General features: G+C 36.3%; 1 protein-coding gene across 1 annotated transcript; it reads left to right on the forward strand.

Annotated features, from left to right (window-relative positions):
- The first annotated feature begins 1,843 nt into the window (after positions 1–1,843).
- On the forward strand, positions 1,844–2,347 carry LOC120627074 (beta-1-syntrophin-like). Its single transcript, XM_039894919.1, has one exon. The coding sequence runs from the start codon at positions 1,844–1,846 to the stop codon at positions 2,345–2,347; it is 504 nt and encodes a 167-aa protein (XP_039750853.1).
- Positions 2,348–23,256: the final 20,909 nt, after the last annotated feature.

A 23,256-nucleotide genomic window follows, 5' to 3' on the forward strand; every position in this document is an offset into this window, starting at 1 on the left:
TGAGTTTAATATAACTGCTGTACATCCTATAAAGGATAGCCCGTTACAATCTTTGACTACGTACGTCATCATTTCCTATCAGGAAGATACAGTCAAGGTGTAACTTTTAATGGAAAAAAAGGTTAATAAAACACTAGATAGGCCTTGAAGAATCTGTCACTTTTGAACCCGAAAAACATTATTTAATAATTAACTAAACTTTTAAAATTATTTATTAATTTACTAAATTAATTTAAAATACCATTTAGTTATTTAATACGTAGTGCCTCGACTCCAAAACAGATTTTCTGCTTGCCAAAAGCTAGAAGTAATCGTAGTCTTAATATTAAATATAATCTATAAAATATAGTCCTAAGTATCTTTAGCTTTAAGGTATCGAATGTAGTCATCAATCGCCATAACCTCACAATTATGGTAACACATCAGGTCTACGTGAATAAATAATTTTTTGAAGTTCAAATTTTTGAATTATGTATCGAATGCAATTTCTTGCAAATTGCTTTTGTGATAGTTTATATATATTTAGCGATAACATCCGCGAAGTGTTAAGTTTCAGTTAAGATATGAATGTTAAGTATTATTATTATTACTTTTTTTATTTCGCTTTTTACAGAAGCCTTAGGTAGGTATGTGCCAAGGAATTTGTACGCTATGTTTTCATTAGTCTAAGCAGTTGACTGTCAGTATTGCGAAAATAAATGTAAAAAAAGAGTGTTCTTAAGTTATACTCTTTGGTGAAACAACGTAAAAATCTTTTAAAAATTCTTATCTTTTGCCTTATACCAAGTTTGTAGAAAAAATGACACAAAAAAAAAAGGTATTTAATTCATTGAAAGTTTATTTAAATATCACAAAAAAATATTTCTACATAATAAAAGAAATGGACATAATAAACATAATTAAATTTGGAATACTAATAGACACTATCGGACCAACCAAGTTTCACTCAACATTAAAATTTGAGATTTTTGTACAACTGAATCAATTAAATACAGAATCAATTAAATCTGAATTAGTCCGCAGTCTATGACAATTGAAAGTGTACACTGTATAATCTTATGTTGTGCTAACTTCAGGGTGTTTTTTTAAGATGGCGTGCGCGCGCCTCGTAAAAAATTACTCATATCATTTTTCCCTTACGCGCCGAAACAAGAATAACTTCAAAGGTTTTTTAATAAAAGCTTGTAAAAATAGGTCGCTAGAGTTGCAATGTAATCTCATCAAACACCGTCAGAAGACATCGTTTGGTGCTTATAAATAACCTTTGTGACCTCACGAGTAGGTAGATCACAAAACGCTGTGACCTCGACCCCGTTTCATGGATCCCAGGGCTATTATTTCGTACAGTGTGAATCTTTTCACACATAAGGGTCATCTTAAGTCATTGTCTTAGCTGTGTGGTGACTTAGCAATTTCTCCATACACAACCTCTAAATGAACTGAACACTGAACACTGCCGGAGTTTTTACTAAAATAAATCAGATACAGCCCTAACATCAAATACAAACAACCAAACTATTGTAACTAAACACGGAACAAACTAAGGACGGCAGTAAGCATGATAACAGGGCATTGCCAACTAAAAAAACACCTTTTCATTTTAGGTATAACCGACAGTCCTCTGTGCATAGCATGCATGGAGGCAGATGAAACACTGACCCACGTATTGCTCCGATGTAGTGGAGTAGCAGAGAAACGCGCAGCATACTTTGGCTCCTCTGCATCACTCCCTGAAGCACTTGGCGACCTGGGCGGCCTGCTAAGCTTCTGGAGTGAGCTCGGATGGCTAGAGTGACCCAGCGGGGAGCCATACCTGTGGCACTACTTACAACGGAACGGAATTATGGTGGAAAACGGTGCATCTAGTGGTGGCAGCGAAAGCCCCAACGCCACAGGCGTTAGGTCTGGCCTATTAGAAACACTTGTCCGCGGCGTTTGGTATAGAGTTCATTGTTCATTAGATGACGACTATTTGAGCGTGTGCCTGGATGATGGCTACGATGCTACCATGACCCTTAACGGTACCTTAAATAACAATAATGTAGAAACAACGAACAGCGACTTCACAGAAGTCCCCGAAGCTATAGCTAACCAAAAGCGCCTAGTACAAGTCGTCAAATCAGATAATAATGGCTTGGGTATATCAATAAAGGGTGGTATTGAGAACAACATGCCCATATTAATATCGAAAATATTCAAGGACATGGCTGCTGATCTCACAGAACAGCTGTATGTCGGTGACGCCATATTTTCTGTAAATGGAGAGGATTTGAAAGATGCCACACACGAAGAGGCAGTTAAAGCGCTAAAGAGAGCAGGGAAAATGGTGCAGTTGGAAGGCAAGTAGTTTATTTGTTGTGCATAGCATACTAAACAAAATACTTCTGTTGTGTATTAAAACAACAAGCTCTGAACTATTTATTGGTCACTTATGCCAACATATCAAAATTCAAAAATTCAAAATTCATTTATTTCAAGTAGGCCTAATATAAGCACTTTTGAAACGTCAAGTCTGTCTGTTTGTAGTGATTCTACCACCGGTTCGGAAGGCAGATTCTACCGAGAAGCCGGCAAGAAACTCAGCAGTTGCTCTTTTCCAACATCAACAATTTACATTTCGCATTTTAACATTCATTTTTCTATCTTGTGAGAGCTGAAAGCGGAGCCGGATGCTTCAAAGTCATTAAAAAATTCGATTTAATATTTTTACAATTTGATTATATTATGAAATATACTTATGCACACGTTAACATTATTTCGTAATTCGATTACACGTTGTTTATTCAATATTTTTAATAAAAAGCCTAGAAAATTTCATTATTATAAAAAAACAAGTAAAATAAACGACTAAAAAGAAAATACTGCGCGGCTAGCAGGGGCGAGAGACAATTTTCTCCCCGGGGAGAGGACACCATTTTATCTTCTCACGGAGCTTTATCAACTCTCCGTGCATAGGGCCACAGGTGGGAATAATATCCAAGTAATAAACGGGGATAAACTTCTCCTTTTCTGTTTGCCGTGCCGAGCTAGACACTTAAATTTTATATAGTTTTTGTTATTTATTTTTTGTTTATTGCCTACGCTAGCCGCACTGGTATGACTTTTAACGTAACACTTCTTATTTGATACTAACAAAATAATTAAATATATAATGTTGTACTCCCGGTTTAATTTTTTTTTACTTTATCCCACTATAAGTTGGCCCTGGACCGCAATCTCACCTGGTGATAAGTGATGATGCAGTCTAAGATGGTAGCGGGCTAACCTTATAGGGAGATGGTAGTCATACCCCTAATCGGATTCTACGCGACATCGCACCGGAACAGTAATCGCTTAGCGGCAAGTCTTTGTCGGTAGCGTGGTAACTAGCCACAGCCAAAGCCTCACACCAGACCAGACCAGAGAAAATTTAGAAATTATAACCTCCCAAATTTCCCCTGCGATTCGAACCCCCCTAAAATTCACAGCGTTCACCGTTGCAACCTCAAGAATCATCGCCATCTAGTCCCAAAGTAAACGTAGCTTGTGTTATGGGTACTAAGATGACTGATGAATATTTTTAAAAAACTATACTTATAGATAAACACACCAAATGTTTTGTTTTGGGCCACTGCCAAACTAGATGCAGTAGTAGGTATGTTTTACCTTTTCTGCATCGTCACAGAAGTACTAAATGTCGAGGTTGCTATCAAGTGGAAATCCATTGAAGTAATAAATCTGTTTTCAGATTACAAATAACATAGTCATAGAATATAATTTAGGTTACATTGCGTAAAGGAAATATTAAATAGTAATTGTCGGTAATGCAACATCCATATATATTCGTAATTAGGTGAACATTTTGCAGATGATCTAGAACTGAGACTAAAGTAGTAATATAGACGGAGCCCCGACGAACAAACGATTTCAAGTCAACGCATGATACTATCGCTTGAAGTTGTCTGTTATTTTAAAGTGACAGTTTATATGACATACTTAGCGCTATGCCAACAATAAGTACTAAACAAATCAGCAATAATATTTAACTGTACTGTTTTAAGCGATGGTTTGATGTTTTCTATACACCTGCGTTTACATATTTCTAACTAAATGGTTATCGACTTTACAGGATGCAGTAATTTCCTGGAGAACAAAGAAATGAAAATTTTATTAGAAATGCAAATTTCAAGTACATTGAATTATTTATTTAGCACCTTAGTGTTTTCACTTTATTAATTTTATTTTCCGACTCATAAACGACGGGTTTTCAAGTATGTTCGTGTGTGCGTGTGTTTGTGTGTGTCTGTGCGTGTGTGGGTCTGTCTGTGTCATCGTAGTTCACGAACGGAATTTATGTACAACTCAACCAAGCGAACTCGGCACTTGAACACATTTTATAACCATATAAGTATATATATAATGTTTGCCAATCCTATCAAAAACCCCAGTGACGTAATGTCGATAGTTGGATTTGTATAGTATACATCCTATCCTATGTTTTATGTTCAGTCCAAGATAGCCAAATGGCGTATTACATTTTTTTTCACAACCCCATCAAAATGGGTATCATATGGGCATTATGGGTCCGGGGTTTTTCAACATTTATATAGGAATTTTGTTCTCCTGTTTACTATATTATACCTTTTCCTCGTAGTCTGTGAGTAAGGTAAACATTTAGCAGATGAACTTATCGTGCGGCCCGGCTTTTGTCGTGACGATTGGTAATGGCTCATCAGCACCATCATCGCTTGATGACTCGCATAAATGACCGTCGTTTTTGGCATGTGCCTCTATTCCTCAACGTCATTCTCATATTACTTATTGCGTAAAGTTTTACGAGTGTTGAAGAATTGTGAACGAGGGAGTAAGTTAACTTTTCGGAACTCGGTTACGTCAGTCGCATTTTTGACGGAGATCTACGCCCGAAGCTATTCTATCTTAATACAAAATTAAATATTGCTCACCCTATCAATGCAGAGGTGGTGGCGGTTAGAACTTCACTTTCGGAGGGCTGAGTTCGAAACGTCGCACGCACTTCTATTTTTTCTAAGTTATGTGCGTTTTTAGCAATTAAATATTTTAGACGACTTCCCTGGCGCAACGATAAGTGCTGTGAATTTAAGTAGGTGGTCCCGGGGTTCGATTCCCGGCAGAAGCAATTTGGGAATTTATAATTTCTAAATTTTCTCTGGTCTGGTCTGGTGGGATGCTTTGGCCGTTGCTAGTTACCACACACATTTTAGTATTTCGGTGCGATGTCGCGTAGAAAACGATTAGGGGTATGACTACCATACTCCCTAACGGGTAAGCCCGCTACCATCTTAGACTGCATCATCACTTACGAACAGGTGAAATGGCGGCCAAGGGCAAACTTGTAGTGGAATACAAAAAATATCACTTGCTTTAACGGTATAGGAAAACATAGTGAAGAAAGATGCATGCCTGACAGTTCTCCATAATGTTCTCAAAGGCGTGTGAAGTCCACCTATCCGCACTTGGTCAGCGTGGTGGACTACGGCCTATAAAATCTTCTTGTTCTGGGAGGAGAACTATGTCCTGTAGTAGACCGCTATAATGAGTCGTTAATGTATATGGATCTACAGAGAAAGGAAAGTTCAATATGTCATCTAAAGATTTTAGATTAGATTATATTTATGAATGAATGTATGAATGAATACACTTTTATTGTACACCAAAGAAAAAAAAAGTAGTTACAGAGATATAAAGACATATCAAGAGAGTACAATGTGGTGGCCTTATCGCTACATAGCGATTACATTATTAGAATTTTATTTATAATAATAATAATATTAATAATTTATTCACAAGAATGTAGGTACATACAGTTTTTAAAATGTAAAGTAGTTATTATAATATTTTTACAAACAAATGCGTGCCTCGCAAATTATATTGGTGTGTATGTAATAAATATATGTAATGGTGCCATTTAAAATCTACTGTCCCTGATTTAGGTAAAAACCTGTATTACAGGCGACAGTGCTCTCCTTAAATTGTTGTTTCGATGATTGAGTGTATGATTGTGCGTGTGTGAGTTTGCGTCGCGTAGGTAATTGTGCTCGCGTATGTTTGCTTATACAAGATAATTATTATATCTTAATATATATAAATCTCCTGTCACGATGTTTGTCCGCGATAGACTCCTAAACTACTTAACAGATTTTGAATTAAATTGGCACACCGTGAGCAGTCTGGTCCAACTTAAGAGATAGGATAGCTTAAATCTTTAATTATAGTCGCAATTTTATTTTATTGCAAATTATTTGTCTATAATTAATTTACAGTCACATGTTATATATACTACTATACTCATCTTAGCAATACTGAATACTTTAAAAACAAAATCAAACGCAGACGAAGTCGCGGGCAACAGCTAGTTAAATTATATATACATATATAAATTTGTTTTGCAGGTGTATGTGTGTGTTTGTATGTATGTATGTATATTTGTGTGTGTTTGTAATGCGTGTGTGTATGTGTGTGTGTGTGTGTGTATATGTGAGTTAGAGTTTTACATATTAATTAGATTCTAAGACTTCCAGAAGAGTTTCAGTTTCAGCATATGATTTTGTCAGTAGCCACTCTTTTACACATTTTTACAGTTAATTTTATTTAGGTGGTATATATTTATATCTCTATTGATTTTATTGTAAATTCTAGAGCTAATGATGTAGTATTGCCTTCCAGCTAGTTTATTTTTGTGCCTTTCTGTTATTTATTATAATTTTTCTAAGCGGTGATGGAATGGTGGTTAGAACTTCAGTCTCTCTTTCGGGGTGACCAAGTTTGCCAGCACGGTTAGCGATAAAAGCGCATATGATTTCATAACGTGAGGAAACCCGTGTCATGTAATTATCTCAGCCATGCTGTGTTCCGGTTTGTAAGGCATGGTTATCGGTTTTATTACATGCGTATAAGCCTCAAGTTTAAGCACTTTGTTACACAAGTTCCTTGCATGCAGTGGCGTGCACAGAGTTTACGACCAGGGTATGCATAAAGCAGGTAGATGGCATCAAATGGAAAGAATTCCCTCCAATACGAATTATATAAAATATTTTGGGTATGCAGTGCTTTTGTGCATGTATGAAGTGCACGCCACTGTTTGCATGCCCTGCGAAGTGTTTATGCCCTGACCTGTTCAAAGGCGATGGTGCTCCTCTCATCAGTCACTTTCTTAAATAATAATAGTAATTATTATTATTAATTTCGTAACTATGACCCATCTACACTATTATGCAAAGGAATAATTAAAAACAGTAAGTAATAAACAAAAGCTAAATCAAAAAACTTACATGAGATATTAATGACAAAAAAGAGAAGTCGAGAGTCAAAGTCTAAAACCAAAGTCCAAAATGTCGAATTTAGTTTCGCAACATAAAATATAGTTTTGTGATTGACTTCTATCGAGTAGCTGACACACCTACTCTACTGACCCGTCGTGCCATCAATTGCTGATATAATACATTTCGCCATCCAACACTACTATCTGAACAGAGATGTATTTTCAATACAAACTTTTGTATGAACATTATAATGGATTGCCCAACATTGATTGAAAGTGAGACAATGACATTTATGACGTAGCTCGTTTAAGCGAAAAATCACATAACACCATCAAAACACTTCCAAAGGTGTACGTAACGTTTGTACTTATGTACTTATTAGGTAAGTTTAGAAGGTCACCGATACCTAATTCGATAGCATTCTAATGTTTGCTATTCTTTCAATAAAACAAGTACAAGTACGAGTTGGACACGCGAGAAGAATGCTCCATACAATATTTATTTAGTTTCTCTTAAGACTTAAAAGACTATTAAGATCTTCGTTATTATTATGTTTTTACATTGTTACGAAAGATAACCAGATTTATTTTTCGTATTATTTTCAAAAGAACTTTCGAAGATATCGCGTTTAAAATTTTCTGTATATTTAGCTTCCCGCAAGGATAATTAAAATCTTTGTTATAATCACTTATATTAGAAATGTTAAAAAAGCTGATAGTGAGATTTTTATATCGTATTATGTTCAAAAGAACTTTCGAGCATATTCCTTTTCTATCTTTTGAAAACGTAAAATTAGGAATAACACCCTTAAAAAATATGTGCCGTACAACTGTTCGTTTTTGAGTGGGTATTCTGGCTGCCTATTAGCCGGAGAGTCCCTCATTCCTCTGCGGAAACGGCGTAGTTTCTGCTGCCCTGTTTCCGGAGTAAAAAAAAAAGTGCCCCAAACACTGGCGTACCAAGCCCACGGCTATGAGCATTGGAAATGGTACCTCTTTGAAACAGCTCTTGGGTTACTACAAATTATGAATTATATTTCGTAAAGATTTTCTTTATTTGGATTTAAGAAACCTTTCCACCCACCCAGCCTTGGAAAACCTACGAATCACCATTGATAGAGACATCTGAAAACTTCAAGAATACAAAGCATCGTTTAATTCTCTCCTTAGATATTTGTAAGATAGTGAAATGATGTAGAAATACCATCGAAGGAATTAGTTATTCGTTGCAGCGAACATTTTACGGTGTACGCACCTTGGTTCTAAATTAGGATGGACATAAAGACGTATTGACAAACGGGTATGTTAATAAGTGAGGTCAGGTTTGTTTTAGAAATTTAATTCATCTAATGTATTAGATGGGATTATAGTAAATACTTATTCAAAATACAAAATTCATTTATTTCAAGGCCTACTTTATAAGCAATTTTGAAACGTCAAATATGTCTGTTTGGGGTGACTCACCACGGTTGGAAAAGCAGATCCTTTAATTTTTCCGAAATAAATAGTGTTAGGATTTAAATTTAAATAGCATTATAATTTCCACTTCTCTGTTATTTTTTTAATTTAATCTTATTTTTGAACGAGACGATCGGTTGTCATTCTCCGATTGGTTAACGCCGGTAGACGCATAACGGCGGGAACCAATCAAATTGCTTGGATTCTACCTGGACGCTAGGAGTTTTGGCGGGAAATTGGGTCTTTTTCTTGGCGGGTTGGATCGTTCTTTGAGAGAGTTATGAAGTGAATTGCGAGGTTGTAAAACGATAAGTTCATATTGTCATAGTTTATAAAGTAAATTAATAAAGTGATATTTGTATGGTATGTTTATTTGCATCTTTTCGTGGCCTCATCGCTATCCTACTAAAGTTTATAATAATAGTACTATAGGTATGTTTGCCTCCGGGATCGATGTACAAAATTTTGGTCAAGTACGGTTTTGCTGTTAAGCCATTGGTTGGTACTTTCTAACGCAACAAAGATGGTTCTTTTAATCCCGCAGAGCGGTCGCAAGCTTCCTCTCTGTTTATTTATTAATTATTGTCCCGGCGAATTTCGTACCGCGGATATTTTTTATGAATGTTATATTTCTATTCCTGTCTGAGAGGAATTCAAAAAATCAAATATCATAAAAATTGGTCTAGCCGTTCTTGAGTTATAAATGGTGTAACTAACACAACTTTCTTTTATATATATATATATATAGATTATTATTTTTTGATTTTTGAAATAAGTCCAGAATTTGTACATCCTATTGCATAGATTAAGAAACGTTGCATAGCGCCTGCATCAGTCAACAACCTAATGATGATATTTTACGTGCCTCGGCGTACGCTCGGCCATGTGGTACTTATAGGATGAGAGATACATGTAGGGTAGACCAGGGCAAATTGCAACAGGTTTCTTTGAAATTTAAATTTTGAGTCTATTGATAATTAAACTGCTATAGTGCTATACGCAAAAGCAATTAGTTTATTTGGCTAAATGCATTATCCTTATAGGTTTACAGATACTACCAAAAAAAAGTTCTTTTGAATTTTAGTTTACACAGTATAGAAATACAATAAGTGATTAATGTTATGCTTACTATTGTAATATGTTTGCTATTGTAAGAAACCTTTTTTTGACATTGAATGTAAAGGAGAAAATTGTTTTATTGTTTGTATGACTTAAAAGCGATAAAACTCTTTTCACAGTCACGAGCGTCTCCTTTGAGCGGTGTTTATTGGAAATTGGCAGTTAGTTTATCTTTGCCCGCAGTTGTTAAGTTTTTTAGTTAATTCTGCAGGAACTACTTTGGCCAAAATTTTACACTGAACGTTACGTTTGTTCGTAACATAGGCAAAAAAAGAAACAACCGACAGACACATTATCATTTATTTCATAAGAACGGTTTTACTATGATACTACCATACCGTGTTGCAATTGTACCCGGTCTACCCTATTCATTATACCCAAGGTGTTAAGAAGGTACAGCGAGACTGAAATAATATGAGCAGAATAGACGGCTTATGCTATTTAAAGCGAAAATGCATCTAGCATTCTTAGCATTCTACGCGGGCATGACTTGTATAGGAATAAGTTTACGTCATATGTTAATTTGGTGCAGTTGGTACTTAAAATATAAGGAGGTTATAGGATTACCGTAGAGGACGTGCAGCAGTAAAAAGGAAGTTCAAGTAGCTCCTAAGTACTTCAAAAATCAATTGTTAAGAACATCGGCTGTTTTCGCCAATGCGACAAGGCTATTACCGCTAAAGATTTTTTGACGTGTTTTACTACTGACGTAATACCTCCCTCAATACATATGAAAAGAAATGAAAATTAAGCTTAATTTGCTATACTCCGCGAAAAGCAAGAAGAATCTGTATGGTGTAATTTATACTTTCTTAAACTTTTATACTCCACACCAAACGGACCTTCGGCAACGCACGTTTCGCTCTGAAACCGGAGCTTCCTCAGGAGATGTTGACTTGACAATGAATAAATATAATAATAGATGAATTAAGCTTAATTTTAATATCATGGATTTCCGCTAAGTGACGCCTGCTTCTATCCAATATCCCTCAATACAGTATCAAAATGAATGTTTGGTACTGTATTGGTATCCTTAACAGTTATTCATTGTAAAGTCAACATCCTGCGAGAGTGTACTGACGAGGATCTGCTTGATGCGGAGTATAAAGATTGAAGAAATTATAAATTACATCATAGATATTCTCCTGCTTTTCGCGGAGTTTAGCGCATTGAGCCTAATTTTCATTGTTTTAAACTGTATCGCCAATTTGAAGTTTTTTTTTTTCTCTAAGGACGAATGAATAAAGTTATTATTTCTACATTATAAAATGAACTCGGTTGGGTAGCGTTTGGGAAACTTCGTGACATATTTAGGAATGCCTTAAGATCACAAAGTATTTAAGCTGTATTTATTGCCAGTGATAACTTACGACTTTGAAACGTGTTTGCTTCGTATGTCGCATAAGAACGCTCTGCATCTCTGGAGGAGATCTGTCTGTACTTTTTTTGTCTGGTGGGAGGCTTCTGCCGTGGCTAGTTACCACCCTACCGACAAAGACGTACCTCTAAGCCTGCCTATTAGTCTTCCGGTAGGATGTCGCGTAGAAACCGACTATGGCTTTAATATAACTTCCATACCTACTCTTAACAGGTTAGCCCGTTACCGTCTTAGACTGCATCATCACTTACCAGTGAGATTGCAGTCAAGGGCTAACTTACAGCGGAATAAAAAAAAACAACTGTCATAGCTCAACGAGTCGCGAAGCTTAAGTGGCAATGGTTTCTTACCAAGGTATGCATACGGCAGGAAAATTGCATAAAATGGCAAAAATCCTCCTCCTATACGAGCTTTATATCAATTTTAGGTTAGGCAGGGCTTTTGTGCGTGTATGAAGTGCACGCCACTGGCAGGGCACATAGCTCGGAGAACCGCTGGAAGTTTGGGTGCTATAATGGCGACTCCGACCTGTTAAGCGCATGGTTGGGAGACCCGCAATGAAAGGGACAGACGACATTGAACGAGTCACTGGAAACAAGCGGCCCAAGACCGTGGACTTTAGAACTCCTTACAAGATACCAGCAGTGAACATGGTATTTTAGGAGTGAAAGAATAAGTCATTTGCGAGTACTTCGCACGGGTCACCTCATATTTTAATTTTTGGAAACATCAAATTATAATGTTCGACGTTACGGCTTTAGAAGTCTGGTATGGTAGGTGATAGTTAACATAACACATGTTACGTTACCGTTGTGACGTTTTTAATGCAATTAACATTTATGATACACTTTTAACTGCTTTTTGGTGCAATTAGTTTAACTTCGACACGAATAACTTGAATTTGAATAAAAGAGCAATATTTCTGACTTGTGCCACTTTAGATGTAATATTGAATTCTCGAAGGTGTGAAGTCCACCAATCCGCACTGGACCAGCGTGGTGGACTACGGAATAAAATACTTCTCATTGTGGTAAGATACCCATGCCCTGAAGTGGGGCGGTAATCGGTTGATATGAAGATGATGAATGTATATACATACAGTTATTATCAATTTTATAAATTTAAAATGTATATAAAAAATTTCGGAACCGACAGGATTTGAACCTGCGACTCTTTGGCAATCGCGGCCTGAGCGCTTTCTCCAATTAAGCTACGGCTCTCCTACCGTTGATGCCGAAATTAGTATATGCCTTTCACATCAGTAAACATAGCGATTGTAGCGTCATCTAGTAGGAAACGTTGTAGATTAAATCTACTTTTTCAAAGGTCCATATTACGTGAGTTTAAGACACGTTTGAAAGAAGAGATGACACATTGCTTTTTTTATAATTTTTTTATAATTTTTATTAGTGTTAGTGTTTTATTAGTGTGTTGTACTACACTTGGAGGAATTATCAATTTTATAAATTTAAAATGCATATAAACATTTTCAGAACCGACAGGAGCAGAGCTGCACTGTGATAAATTTCAAATTCAAGATGGCCGCCACCATAAGATGGTGAATTACATTTTAATTCACCACTTCCTCATTATGTAAGGGCTTGACTAGTAGAATAATGTACAGGAGATCGAAAGCCAGAGGTTTTTAAATTTTAAAGATTACAACATTTTAATAAAGATCTCATACTTCTTTGTTTAGCTTGCTTGAAACTATCTAACAGTGTGATAATATAAAAGAGCATCAATTAAAATCTAATTACGAAAGTTAAGCAGATTTTATCTCGTACATTAACCCACATTGCTCATATTAATTTGCGTTATAGCCCAAACCAGTATACAATTATTTAACGATTGTCTACTACACTTAGTTTTTTCTTACATGTCTTATTATGTATACAATTGTTCAAATACTTTTTAGTGTAAAGATCATTTTGAAATATTAAAAAAAAATCATCATCATCACGTCAACCCATTACCGGCCTACTACAGAGCACGGGTCTCCTCCCACAATGAGAAAGGGTTAAGGCCGCTACGCTGGCCCAGTGCGCATTGGTGGACTCCACACACCTTTGAGAACATTATGTAGAACGACGTTTTCCTTCACCGTTGGAGCAAGTGATATTTTCATTACTAAAAAGGCACATAACTTGGAAAAGTTAGAGTTGCGTTTCGGTTTTGAACTCGGCCCCCGGAAAGTTAAGTCGAGCTCGTATCGAAGGCGCATCGCTTTTAAAAAAAAATAATAAAAGCATACATTATAAAAGAATATCACTTCTTATTTAATTACTTTTCATTTATTACAATACGTTTTTTTTCTATTTACACGCTTTATATTAGCTTCACTTGTATGTATGTTTGTAACCGACTTCTTTGGGCGCGATTTTGACCCACTTTAAACGTTCAGATATCTTTCAAACTTTGTAGACATATCGAGGACCGATGACAAAACACTAATCTGAAAGATTATTCCAATTTTCACACGGACTGGCACACTGAATAAAAAAAATAAAAAAAAATCTATATTTTATCTCTTTAATGGTGGATGGGTTACCAATTAATTTTGCTCTAATAAAAATAATAGATCAAGAAAAACTAAATAAAATCGCTATTATGAATAAACTAAAAGAAAGAAATTAGTTTAGTTTTTTATACCAAGCTTGTTTTTTAGTTTGTTTGAACTATTTAATTTATTTTAAATCAAACTTTACTTTGAGTTTTCATGTACACGTTGTATACAATATCTTAGCGATTCTGTGTTACTGTCATTATGCCTATTAGCTATCTAATACAGCTAGCTTCTCATCCTATAGCACTGAGTGAAATATCCATGCAAACTGACCGACTGACCTTATACACTGACTATGCCAACGCGATAATTGTTTACCGCTTGCGTTCTATTGACAAGTGTATATGTTATCTAATGCGAAAAAAGAATATATTCACATATATCATAATGTAATACTTAGATAAGATGCCACAAAGCAAATTCTGCAACTTAAAAGGAGATGGGCGGGTCACATTCAAAGATGTCAAGATAGTAGATGGACAAAATGTGTTACCAACTGGCATCCCATGGATTGGAAAAGAAGACCCGGTGGCCATTGAAAAGACATGGTGTACTCTAGCAAGAGACAGGTTCAGATAGAAAAATATGGAGGAGGCATTTACGACCGCTGGCGGTCCTTACATAAATATTAAAAATTAGATATATATATATAAATACAATAAGGGCAATATATTACTTAGTAAAGAAAACATCATAAATGGAAAATAAATGCTTTTAATTCAGGCCAAATACCCATATGACAAAAATTAAAAAAACAAAAATACAAAATATTCTGTGAAGATAAGCAAATATGTACAGACTATGTCTTAAATCAATACTAACTTAAAACAAATTCAAATTGCAAATAATACAAAAAAATTAAAAACAATATTAAAATTTAAATTAAATATCAAACTACAATTACAAATTTAAAAAAACTAAAAAAAAAGTTTATTTAACTGTAGTATAATTGGGGAATGCTAAAGTACTTGAACTTTACTGCTTATTCGAGAGTTTCCTCAGAGTTTGTCCATTGATTAGTGATAGCCTAGTGGGTAAGGCTGCGGCTTCCCTTTCGGGAGGACCAAGTTCGATCCCCGGCACGCACCTCTAACTTTTGGAAGCTATGCGCGTTTTTAATTTCAGCAATAAAAAATCACATGCTTGAACGGTGAAAAAAATCATATTGAGGAAACGTATATCCCGGAGAATTCATGATGATTTTAAAGGCGTATGCAATCTACCAATCCGCTCTTGGCCAGCGTAGTGTACTACTGTAAACTGTAATTTCGAAATTTGCATATAAAACATCGAAAGTTAGTAACGAGTGATTTTTTTTCGTCATGCTACAGTTGACCCGTTTAATAAGTCCAATGTATTGGTAAAAAGTAATAAACTCCAAAAAGAAAAAAAAGTTGTAGTTTGGCGTTCAAGAAGCATCCTATGTCGAGTGTAAGCGGTGCGGCGCGGCGGGGTATCAAATTAATTGTTTGCGATCGTTTCATGCGGCCGAAAAAATCGTATAGGTACTTCATTTCTGTATGGAGAAATTTATATTTTAATTTTTTATCATTGGTGTAGACTGTAGTATACTTCAATTATTTTAAATATTTCTTAGAACTACTGTCGGTCACATAGGTTTAAGTGTCTGCAAATGTTCAACGATGACCGATAAAATAATAAGCTTAATCAAAAGACGAAATTTACACAAACCTCTTTACACTGGGAAAACGCGGATGAAATTGCGGAAAAAAGTTGTTTTTAACTGAATTCCTAACTGTACTTAGACATAAAATGTAGCATTGGTAAATAAAAAATAGTATAAAACAACGTAATGCGAATTTCCTTAAAAAACTATGATTCTATTTTTGTAAAGGTATTTTGTAAAGGTGTACTCATATACGGGGGCATATAAACTACTCGTACGTGCGGGGCACTATCACACTCATATCTGTTCATAACTGTAGGCGATGACAGCCAAGTTTTTGAGGGCTACGGCCTCACTTTCGGCACGCACTTCCAACTTGATGAAGATATGTGCGCTATTAATTTAGCAATTTAAATATCACTTTCTTTATCAGTGTAGGAATACATAGTGAGGAATCCTGCATAATATGAGTTCTCCATAATATTCTCAAATTAGTGTGAATCCGACTCGGCCAGCGTCTAGGCCAACCAACACTTAACACTTTATGTTCTGAGAGGACACTCTCAGAACATAACGTGCTTCGTAGTGGGCTGGCAAGCAAAATGATTTTAAATGATTTGATGAGATTGATAGAGCCACGCTACACACATCGCATTCGAGAACATCGAGAAATTCAAGACGCGGCTAACAGCACAAAGCGGCTAACAGCACAAAGTGGCTAACATCATATACCGGCTTACAACACAAACCGGCAAATTTGGAAGCACCTTAATGTGGTCAGTACAAAATACGCCAATTGTGCTTTCCTCGAAAAAGGTGTCCTTCTGCTATTACGGTGTAATAACACTCCGCGGCATCTAGATAAGACTAGATCGTTTATCACTAACAGAAAAAGACAGGGTTTCCAAGTGCTTTGAACTATTTATGTCGCTTCGCGTAACTAATGGCAGAAGCCGTCGCGTATAGCAAACATTCTTGGAAATAGTAAGAACAGCTATATTTTCTCTGTACCTAGTCATCATTTTACTTCATGGATTGTGAATTATATAGGTAGAACTTTTGTATGTTGTCAATATTACAGTTATAATGAATACAAAACAGTAACACATGTGTGCTTTTTTTTTAAATTTGTTTTTTGTGAAAGAGCTCGACTGGGGAAGTACCTACTACCGCCGTGGTTGCTGGTGTGATTTTTTTTTTATAATAAAAGTCATTTATTTACACGATTATTACATTTTTTATTACATATACACATAGGGATAGAAAATATCATAGCTTAATAATATGAACTATCACTTTGTTTTGCTTCACCGTTAAATCAAGTGATATTTCATTGATAAAAGGCGCATAACTTTTTTGACACGTTAGAGGTTTTTTTTTTTTAATAAATAAATAATAAATATACTACGACAATACACACATCACCATCTTGCCCCAAAGTAAGCGTAGCTTGTGTTATGGGTACTAAGATAGCTGTTGAATATTTTTATGATTATAATACATATAAATACTTATAAAATACAGATAAATACCCAGACACTGAAAAACAATCATGTTCATCACACAAACATTTTCCAGTTGTGGGAATCGAACCCACGGCCTAGGACTCAGAAAGCAGGGTCGCTGCCCACTGCGCCAGTCGGCCGTCCATAGGTAGAGCTTAGATTCGAACTTGGCCCCCCAAAGTGAATCTCCGACTAGGCTATCATCGCTGGGCTATCATGTTTGGATTAATCACTGATACCTAAAGTGACTAAACTGAGTAAAAACTCGTACTATAGATATCAGTGCTCTCCCCTGTATAACATTTTTAGATAACAGGTATACGGCTCAGTTTGATGGGCCCAGGGCAGCGCGTTACAGTACGTGATCCTACAGTACCTGCGAATTCTTGCTCTATTTATAGGCAAGGTTTTTCAGTTGCATTTCATATGGTTGTCAATTATTCATCATCGACTGGCGCAGCCGGCATCGACCCTGCTTTCTGAGTCCAAAGCCGTGGGTTCGATTCCCACTACTGGAAAATGTTTGTGTGATGTGCAAGAATGTTTTTCAGTGTCTGGGTGTTTATATGAATATTCTAAGTATTTATGTATATTATTCATGAAAATATTAATCAGGCACCTTACACCCATAACATAGGCTACGTTTACTTTGGGGCTAGATGGCGATGTGTGTATTGTCGTAGTATATTTATTATTATTATTATTGTTATTTATCATCATATTAACCACACACAACTATCAGAATGAGAAGGGCTTAGACCATAGTTCACCACACTGGCCTAGTGTGGATTGTCGGTCTCCACACGTTTTTGAGAACCTGAAGAACTTTCAGGCTGGTTTCCTCACTTTGTTTTACTTCACCGTTAAATCAAGTGATATTACATTGCTTAAAACGCACATAACTTACTAAAGTAAGAGGTAAATGCTGAGATTGGAACTCGGCCCCCAAAGTAAAGCCGAAAACCTAACCACTAGGCTATCACCGCTTCAGGTAAGGAATTTATAGTATTATATATATATTTGCTGCGTTTCGTTATAGTTCACTGCATTTTACTACCAGGTACCCTTGTTCATATAAAATGTAGTAATTACAACAGAAAAATAAATAAAAAAAATTAAGTACATTCACCATAACAACCCATTACCGGTCCGCTACAGGCATGTGTCTTCTCCCACCATAAAAAGGGGGTTAAGGCCGCAGTCCAAGGTCCGCCACGCTAGTCTAGTGCGGATTGGTGGACATTAGATATTTATTCATTTAATTGACAAAGCGCCTCAATAAATTTTAATAGCAATTTTTTTTTCTCGAGTATGACATATCCTAGTCTACAGGCGGATAGTTGCTAGAGCCACTTTTTAAATCAATTCAGGTTTCATTTGAATTAATGCCATCTGCTTGGCTTAGGCTCAACTGGTTAAGATCTAAAAACATCTTAATTACTGGTTTATTCTGGTTTATATTCTCTTAAAAAAATCTAAGTAGATATTCAGGAAGTCAGCGCTATTTCGCTTTCTTACTTTAAAGATCATGCTTAGCCATTAATTCTGGTTACTGCGCTGACATGACGTGTTATCGTTAAATTCACCAATCCGCATATAAAATATCGCTGCGAATATCTTGGAGAAATGTTCGCAATGTCACCACATTGCAGAGAATTTGATAGTCCACAGATGTCATCATCATCATCATCATATTAACCCATTACCGGCACTCTACAGGGTAAGGGTCTCCACCCACAATGAGAAATGGTTAAGTCCGTAGTCCACAACGCTGGCCAAGTGCGCATTGGTGGACTTCACACATCTTTGAGGACTGATTCGTCACGATGTTTTCTTAATTCAAATATTACTTACTTCAGAGGTGATATTTTCATTGCTTAAAACGCACATAACTTAGAAAGGCATGGCATGTGCGTGCTGGGACTTGGACTTGGCCCCCCGAAAGAGAAGCCGAAGTCCTTCCCACTGGGCTACCGCTTCTTTCTACGCACAGATGTGCTCAAACATAATAATTCATATCAAAATACGACGCGCTCCAATAAATTAATTATTCAGGACAAGATACAGGGCGAACGAAAACCTGGCCGGGGGCGAATTTCTCGGCTGAAAAGTCCACGTCTATGGTTAAATATGAGTTATCCTTGCTAATATTATAAATGCGTAAATGCGTTCGTTTGTTTTTCCTTCCTTCACGCCGTACAAAGCAACTAATCGACTTGATTTTTGACACAGTTAGTTGAAAGGACGGAGAGACAGCCTCGACGCGATTTGCAAAAAACCGTAATAAGCGCGGGCAACAGTTAAACTAGTACTGCACATTTCTCGTCCATAATGTTCTTAAAGCGCGAGAAATACATAAATCCGCGCTTGGTCTGTAGGACCCTCGCGTATGTACGGACTAACTCCTAATCATTCTTTGAGGGAGGGAGAACCTGAACCTGAGAATGTAGTGGGCTGGTACCTACTTGAAGATGACATTTAATAGCATTTCATAATTATCAATGAATTAAAGGAATTAAAAATGATCTAATACTATTTAAGTGGAAATGGGCGGGGCACATAACTCGGAGAACCGATGGACGTTGGGGCTCCAAGCTGGAATGGCGACCCGGTACAGGTAAACGCAGTGTTGTTAGGCCCCCAACGAGGTGGACAGACGACATCAAACGAGTCGCAGGGAGCCGCTGGAAACAAGCGGCCCAGGATTCGAGGGACAGTGAATTTTGGAACTCCCTACAAAAGACCTATGTCCAGCAGTAGACTTCAATCGGTCGAAGTGGTAATGATGATGATTTATTAAAGTAGTCCGGAGTGTGCTATACAATGGAATCCGCTTGCTTAAGTATCGCTGGTGATATTGACTGCCGCAAATAAATTAAAAAATTACTAATTTAATGAATATTTCTTAGCAGTAAGTAATTAGTGCAATTTTCTCAAGTGTAATTCACTGTACCTTTGCGAAGGTACGCTAATGAATTGGTTAACACGAGAACTCTGCGGGCGCTAACAATAATGAATAAACTTAATTATCCGAGTTCATTAGTGAAGCTTACGACAGAAGGCTACCGTTGCTCTAGACAAAGTTTCATAGGAATAGGTAAACAAGTACGAAGTAGGTTTTGTGAAGGGAACGATGCATAAATCAGGAAAGTATTCATTTTAATAGGCTTGGAGAAAAGTTTCATGGCTTTTAAAAAATGAAATGGTGGTTTTTAGTTTGGGTATACCCCCTTGTCCTGTCCCAGGGTCGGAGGTAAAGCTTTTCCATCTTCCCAAAAAAAAAAAAAAACAAAGGTATTATTAGACACTACAGAATTTAACTGCTATTTTATTATATTATATAGTAAACTTTTGTGCAGAGTGTGTATTGCAACTACAATACCAATAACACGGTAAGAGTTTCTTTTTTCCTTATATTGTGTGTATTGTCTATTTGTTAATTTTTTTTTCAAAGTTTATTTACATTAAATTGCGTTCTAACAACTGACAAGTCTTGCTCCTTTTTTTAAAAAACGGCGTCCATTTTATCTTTAACAGAGCGAGGTACCCGGACGACATAAAAATTCCGTAATTGAAAACGCTCACACCAACTTTTTGTTACTCTTACTACCACTGCATTAAGTCCATTTTATGCTTTATTGTAATAAAATTTTGAAATGTATCGAAGTTCTTCATTCGATTTTCGAATGTCTTCGTTTTGACGAAAGAAAAACAAATGTAATTTAGCTAGAAAAAATAATTCATTAATTTGTTTCTTCTTTTAAATGTAAACGTTTTAACGTCACCAAAACCAGCCAGATACATATAGTACTTTTAGTGCAGTTACAGAGATTTTATTACAAGTTATACCCCCTACAACTCGTATGGGGTCATCTGTCCACCTCACCGGGGGTCGACTAAATAGTTTATACATATTTTATGCGAAAATATTTTTTCCCCCACAACATAATAAGCGGTAGTCTAGTGGTTGTAGCTTCGGTCTTTCTCTTCGGTCTCTCTAGGGACCAAATCAACACACTATGTCGCGAAACTAACTTTTCAAAATTTGTATTTTTTTTTTTTATTTATGGGGGATCGTAAACAACCGTAATAAACGCGGACTAAGATTTAATAGTAAGAAGTCCAATTTGTACGAGTGAAGTCACAAATCGTCAACCAGATAGCAAGATTGATAGAACGTGGCATTCGGTCCAATTGGCGTCCGATCGTTTTTCAGCACATCTTCAGTTATCGAGCGGACACGCCCACTTCCCCCCTTCCCGTCCCACCGCGGGCCACGCCAGAATAAGTCGCGATAATGGAATTAGGCGTCCGATTCCAAACCACTGCAGATCCAACATGAAAATGACATTAGCAAACTTTGTCATGGATAAGTTTAGGTTCCATTGCAGGGTTTTTAAGTTATTTATAATAGTTTTTGCATGTACAAATATATGTCTAATGTTTAATTTTTTTTTTTTTACGTCTTCCCAGGCGTAGAAGTTTTGAAGGCCGGCGAGGAAATTTGGTAATTAATAGTTTCTGAATACTCGCGGAGGGAGCCATGTGATCCAATGAAGCCTAACGCCATGTTTTATCTCGGCAGCCACAACCACTCTGTCGAGTTGTTTTCAAGACATCTTGGATTTGAAATCTTTTATTGTCTATATATATTTTATAACACCCATACACACATACAGGGAATGCACATGGTATGCAATAAGCGGACAGATGTATAAAATGAAAAAAATGAGTTATAAGAAAAAAAAACTTAGGTATTTTTTCTATGACAAAACACATATCGCCATCTAACCCCAAAGTAAGCGTAGCTTGTGTTATGGGTACTGAGACGACTGAAGAATATTTTTTGAATAATTTACATAAATACTTATAGCATACAGCTGAACACCCAAACACTGAAAAACATTCATGTCGGTTACACAAACATTTCCCACTTGTGTGCATCGAACCCACTGCCATTGACTCAGGAAGCAGGGTCGCTGTCCACTGCACCGTTCGGCTATTAAAGTCAAAGTCAAATATTTATTTATTCAAATAGGCACATAGATGGCACTTTTGATGCGTTGATTATATACAAAATGTGTACATAGCAGTGAGTAGTGATGGCGATAACTACAATCGTGAAAAAAACTAAAGCTACGAGGGTTCCAAACGCGCACTGGTCTAAGAAGAAGCCCATAACAAACTTAGCCGGGTGTTCTTTTTGTTATCACCATCTCACATTGTTATTAGAAAATATTTAAGAAGCAACATAGTTAGAACAATTGTTTACACCAAAGCTTTTTTATCGTTTACGTAATCCTTTATACTATAATAGGACTTTTCTATAAGCTTTCGCTTAATGCAAACTTTGAACTCCTTTAGTGACAACCCCAAGATATCAACCGGTAATTTATTGTTAAATTGTATACAATTTCCTTTAAATGAATTGCTTATTTTGTGTAGTCTAATGTACTGCGCTGCAAGTTTATTTTTGCTTCTAACGTTCAAATTATTGCAGTCACGTTTTCTTTTAACATACATTAAATCATCAAATATGTATTGGCTATAGAGTGTCATTATTTTAACATCTTTAAATTTATCTCTCAATGACTCTCTCGGACCCATTTTATAGATCGTACGAACAGCCTTCTTCTGCAGCACGAAAATAGTGCCAATATTAATGTCATATTACTTTTGTTGCCTCTTGCCGCAGTAGCAACTGTTTTCTTATCTGCCGTTATCACACGGCCAACAAGCATTGTCTACAATTATTCCAAATCTCTAGGCGATTTAGAAGATGCTAAAACACGAAGTTGTGGAAATGTGGATTAACCGCACCATACGGATTTTTTCCCCCATTTTTATACGTAACCTCAATAATGAAAAACAAAATTAACTACGCCTGTTAAAAATAACGTTTTTTAATTAGTAGATTATACATGTTGTGGCGACCTCCTAGTAAGTATTAAAATTCTTGTATCAAGAGGCCTCACTCTTCCTCAAAGACACGTTGAAATTTGAAAATAAAACGATTGAGTAGATGTGCGTGTTTGTTTGCACACACGCATAAAAACACACGCATGTTTATGCGTGTGTGTGTTATTAAGTGCATCTTTATCTAATTTGTTGAAGATCTTGCATCGTAATGACACTTATTTAACTTATTTCAAGATGGTGAAAATAGGACAGGGTGACCTTCGGGCAAAAATAAGTGGCACCTGGAACGGGTAGAGGTTTTCGTGACGTAAGTTGATAAATGATAGGGGAGTAAACCTTAATGAAAGTACATTCGTCTTTCCAAATTGCCATTTTGTGGGAAAACTGTGATAAGGTATCTTTTAT

Source organism: Pararge aegeria, chromosome 10 (genome assembly GCF_905163445.1).
Source record: "Pararge aegeria chromosome 10, ilParAegt1.1, whole genome shotgun sequence".
NCBI classification, from domain to species: Eukaryota; Metazoa; Arthropoda; class Insecta; order Lepidoptera; family Nymphalidae; genus Pararge; species Pararge aegeria.

Coding starts and splice junctions, on each gene's coding strand:
- LOC120627074 (XM_039894919.1), top strand. CDS start 1,844: ATGGTGGAAAACGGTGCATCTAGTGGTGGCAGCGAAAGCCCCAACGCC.